Source organism: Triticum dicoccoides, chromosome 1B, assembly GCF_002162155.2.
Source record: "Triticum dicoccoides isolate Atlit2015 ecotype Zavitan chromosome 1B, WEW_v2.0, whole genome shotgun sequence".
NCBI lineage: Eukaryota > Viridiplantae > Streptophyta > Magnoliopsida > Poales > Poaceae > Triticum > Triticum dicoccoides.
In genome coordinates this window covers 477,257,393-477,261,532 of record NC_041381.1, presented here as the reverse complement: position 1 = coordinate 477,261,532, position 4,140 = coordinate 477,257,393, and the positions used below count along the sequence as shown (strand labels likewise).

The 4,140-nt window shown below is 53.5% G+C and overlaps 2 protein-coding genes across 2 annotated transcripts; one reads left to right on the top strand and one right to left on the bottom strand.

The window, feature by feature from the left end:
- The first annotated feature begins 1,310 nt into the window (after positions 1 to 1,310).
- Positions 1,311 to 2,956, top strand: LOC119342614 (acetylajmalan esterase-like). The gene is made up of 3 exons (XM_037614105.1): positions 1,311 to 1,587; positions 1,679 to 1,891; positions 1,987 to 2,956. Exons 1-3 carry the CDS (start codon positions 1,311 to 1,313, stop codon positions 2,718 to 2,720), a joined length of 1,224 nt encoding a protein of 407 aa, XP_037470002.1. The 3' UTR covers positions 2,721 to 2,956.
- Positions 2,957 to 3,112: 156 nt separating this feature from the next.
- LOC119342630 (membrane protein PM19L-like) lies at positions 3,113 to 4,038 on the bottom strand. The gene is made up of 3 exons (XM_037614106.1): positions 3,818 to 4,038; positions 3,464 to 3,729; positions 3,113 to 3,371 (listed from the first exon to the last, which is right to left on the bottom strand). The coding sequence occupies exons 1-3, from the start codon at positions 3,942 to 3,944 to the stop codon at positions 3,249 to 3,251; spliced, it is 516 nt and encodes a 171-aa protein (XP_037470003.1). The 5' UTR covers positions 3,945 to 4,038; the 3' UTR covers positions 3,113 to 3,248.
- Positions 4,039 to 4,140: the final 102 nt, after the last annotated feature.

Below are 4,140 nucleotides of genomic sequence, written 5' to 3'. Positions count from 1 at the left end.
CTGCCGTCCGCGGTGCCGGTATAGACAATGCTACGGGCTTGCTAGGTCTCCTCCCACAGTCGCCGAAAATTCTGAAATAATCCAAAAATAAATGTAAGCACCAGGACTTAAATCCTGATGGACTAAGGATATCACAGTCCTTCTAACCATCCAACCACAGGTTGGTTCGCCAACACACATGATTTGATATATAGGAGTACGTGTTTGATGATAGACCCAATATGCACATAGATATTTTCTTTTCTTTTGGGACGATATGTTGGTTATTGTTGCATGTAATTTTCTAGTCTATTATTTTCAACAACTACGTGCTTTTGTATCCTATTCCAATTCTAGTTGCATACACGTGACATTCCAATGTCCAATACGTAGGTACATATTACATGCTAACATGCTAACGTAAAAACTTTAAATCTCAACCTTTATTATTCTGATCAAATGGTGCAAATAATATAGCATATGTGAACGAACGTGATAGCTCGTTTATCTCTTGTCTTATAAGTATATAAGTATATAATAGATAGATAGATTTAAGTTTCATTTAATATCGAGTGTTATATTCTTTTTTAAAAATTGTTCAGGTACATGTTTATGAGTTGTTTGACTGTTTTACTTTTTCTAGTAGCTTTTTTAACATAATAAAGACATAAGCGCTCATACGTATGCGCATACGCACACCTCTATGAATGCACACATACTCTATCCTTAAGAGCACCTTCGACAAACTGAGCCGGCTATCATCTTGAGGTTTACAAAGTCATCATAGGCGCCTCATAGTCGACAGGAGCGTCTCCTTCCATTAAAACCGCATCGCCGGAAATTCTAAAATAAATCCAGAAATAATGCGAGCAACAAGACTTGGACCCTGATGGGCTGGGAATATCACTGTCCCTCTCACCATCCAATGCATGGTCGTCTATTCTTTAAAACTGCGTGGCGTAAAAATTCAAAAAGAAAAAGGGTCTGTCCACTGTGTTTGTGGTCTATTTTTTTTGTCCCAGTTTTTTTGTTCCTTGTTGTTGCGTGATGCGACATCCTTAGAAAACATATACACGTGAATTAGACAAACCGAAAGTGTGCGTATGCGCCGCCCGCCAGAAATAACAAAAATTCATCAGTAGGTCAAGGGGCTTGGTGTGAGCGACTTATTGCGCCGGCTGCTGGCGCTGCCGTTCCAAATGCTCATAGCTACCAACTGTATCTGTGTATTTCTGTGAGGACAGAGGGACATGCACTAGCTTTGCGTACCGCACTCGTGTATATATGTAGGGATCGGCTCGTTCCGGGGGTACGAAGAGGACACATTATCCATGGCTCTTGCTCTAGCACGCCGCCTACTCATGGTGCTGCTCCTCGCGGGCACCCGCGTCGCAGCGCCGCCGCCGCCGCAGGTCTCACCTTCGGAGGAAACGGTGGGCGGCATCACGGCCATGTACAACTTCGGGGACTCCATCTCGGACACGGGGAACCTCCTCCGGCAAGGCGACACCGGAATACTGCGTTACACTACGGGCCTTCCCTACGGCGTCACCATCGGCCGCCCCACCGGCCGTTGCTCCGACGGCTTCCTCATGATCGACTTCCTTGGTACATGTCCATTTGCCGGCTAGTAAAATGCATGCTAGGCTGCTAGCTCTCTACTGTCTTTAAACGAGCGAGCATTTGTGGTTGTGCGCAGCTGAAGATCTCGGCCTCCCGCTGCTCAACCCATACCTGGACAGGCGCGCGGATTTCACGCACGGTGTCAACTTCGCCGTCGCCGGAGCCACCGCGCTCAGCACGACGGCACTGGCCAACAGGGGGGTCACCGTCCCCCACACCAACAGCTCCCTTGGAGTTCAGCTCAGATGGTTCAAGGAGTTCATGAGCTCCACCACCAACTCCCCTCGAGGTCTACTGCCATTCACCTTCTCATTAAGCTACTGCAATTAACTTGCCACCAAATCACAAATTAAGCTGATGCAAAAAGTTAACTCTGTACTGCAGAGATACGGAAAAAACTGGCGAGTTCACTGGTGATGCTGGGGGAGATCGGCGGAAACGACTACAACTACGTCTTCCTACAGCGCCGAGGGACGAATGGTAGATATGACCCGATCAGCAATGCTACCCGCAGCGCGGAGAGCTTGGCGCACGCCCTCGCGCTCGTACCCGAGGTCGTGCAATCCATAGCAGACGCAGCCAAGGAGGTGCTGGACATGGGCGCCACGAGAATGGTCATCCCGGGCAACTTCCCCATCGGGTGCTTGCCGAGCTACCTGAGAGCGGCGACGGCGTCGAGACCCGCATCGCTGCGCGACGGCGACGGCTGCCTCGTCTCCTTCAACGTCCTGGCGCGCGCGCACGACGAGCGCCTGCACCACGCCATCGGCGAGCTGCGGCGGTCGTACCCTGACGCGACGGTGGCCTACGCCGACTACTTCGCCGCCTACCTCGAGATCCTTCGCCACGCGCCGCGGCTCGGCTTCGAGGGCGGCGCGGCCCTGCGTAGGGCGTGCTGCGGCGCAAGCGGCGGCGCTTATAACTTTGATAGTAATAGGCTGTGCGGCGCGCCGGGGACGACGGTGTGCGCGGACCCGAGCAGGCGTCCAAGCTGGGACGGCATCCACCTCACGCAGCATGGTTACCGCGTCATGACCGAGCTGCTGTATCGCCGAGGGCTCGCGTGCCCGGCTGCGGTGAAACTCCCGCGCCAGAAGCCTTGCCCGCCCGTCAGTTGACGCGGGTCGTCACGTTTGTTGGCGGTTTGGGCCTCCGACTGGTGTAGCCACATTGTACGTACGAGCTGCTTCTTTGTCTCAAAAAAAAAACAGAGCTGTTTTTGAATTTGTGAAAGCTCTGCTTCACCTGTCTCTGTTCAGTTACGCAGCTGCATGCGTACCGTTTATTCGTTCAATACGCTGTTGTATAAATGGAGCCCGGAAGTAGTAATATTTGCCAGATTTTGCATGACCAACGTTATATATTTGCCAGATTTTGTACAGAGTGCGACAGTCCCACAAATTAGAGAATAATACTACTCGACATGTTATGTAATCGTCACAACCACCGGCGGCCGGAGACAAATTCACCGCAAGCGCACACAAACCCTGACAACCCCGACGCAGTAGCACATATAATCCGCATATATTCACATCACACGCACACACGCACTCACGCACGCACTCGCAAACCAATAATCCTTGTCAAGATGATGCTGCACCTTCAAATAGACCACACTCCATCGACGGCCTGCCCGCGTCGACCGATCAGACCCTCGCTCTGATTCCCATAGGCGTCTGAACGATGGCCGCGTTCGCCCCGGCGTGCAGCGACCCGACGCAGAGCAGCTGCGTCCCCGCCAGGATGATCGTGAACGTCTCCAGCGCGCGCTGCACACACAGACGAGCCGCGTTAGCTAGGTTACACAAGGACAAGAGATGGACACGACAGATTCTCCATTGATTTACTCGTGCTTAATTACCAGGCTCGGGGGCCTCCAGCCGATGCTGATCTCCTTGCACGCCAGTCCCATGGCGAGGAGGGTGAGGGTCCAGGTGACGAGGGCGGAGGCGGCGGCGGACATCATGCTGGCGGGGTAGCCCTCGGTGACGTCGCGCAGGCCTGTGAGCGAGGTGGAGATGCCGACCGCGCCGGCCAGGAGCGCGAAGATGACGAAGAACCCCGTCGCCAGGTTGCCCATCGGGAAGTAGATCGGGAACAGGCGCACCGGCGGCGACGCGCCCCTCACTGCATCAACGCCACAGCAAATCAAACATACCGTAGTCGATGCGACACACGCACACATGCATGTCGTGCTTGCGCGCGCTGGGCTTACGTGAGTGGGCGCTGTCTTCGATGCTGTAGTTGACGGCCCAGCCGGCGATGACGGCGACGACGACGTACATGATGAGGTTCAGGAACAGGAGGCCCGAGGCCATCGTCTTGAGGCCCCCGCTCGCCATGCTATTGCTAGCTGCAAGCTACTGAACACGAGATAGATGCGCCGTGCGTGTTCGTGTGCTCAGCTCGCTCCCTTTGCTATGCTCCTCCGATCGTGGTGTGCTGATATGGCGTGGTGATCGGCGGGATATATAAACGCCACGGAAAATGCATTCCTTTGGTGAAAAGGTCGGGAGGCAGCTAAGAGATGCACACGAA

Bases quoted from the DNA above. Each gene is read 5' to 3' on its own strand.
- LOC119342630 (XM_037614106.1), bottom strand. From the start codon at position 3,944: ATGGCGAGCGGGGGCCTCAAGACGATGGCCTCGGGCCTCCTGTTCCTG. The intron at 3,730-3,817 runs GTAAGCCCAGCG...GCGTTGATGCAG, and splicing joins CGAAGACAGCGCCCACTCAC to TGAGGGGCGCGTCGCCGCCG. The intron at 3,372-3,463 runs GTAATTAAGCAC...CTGTGTGTGCAG, and splicing joins GCTGGAGGCCCCCGAGCCTG to CGCGCGCTGGAGACGTTCAC.
- LOC119342614 (XM_037614105.1), top strand. From the start codon at position 1,311: ATGGCTCTTGCTCTAGCACGCCGCCTACTCATGGTGCTGCTCCTCGCG. The intron at 1,588-1,678 runs GTACATGTCCAT...GGTTGTGCGCAG, and splicing joins CCTCATGATCGACTTCCTTG to CTGAAGATCTCGGCCTCCCG. The intron at 1,892-1,986 runs GTCTACTGCCAT...TCTGTACTGCAG, and splicing joins CACCACCAACTCCCCTCGAG to AGATACGGAAAAAACTGGCG.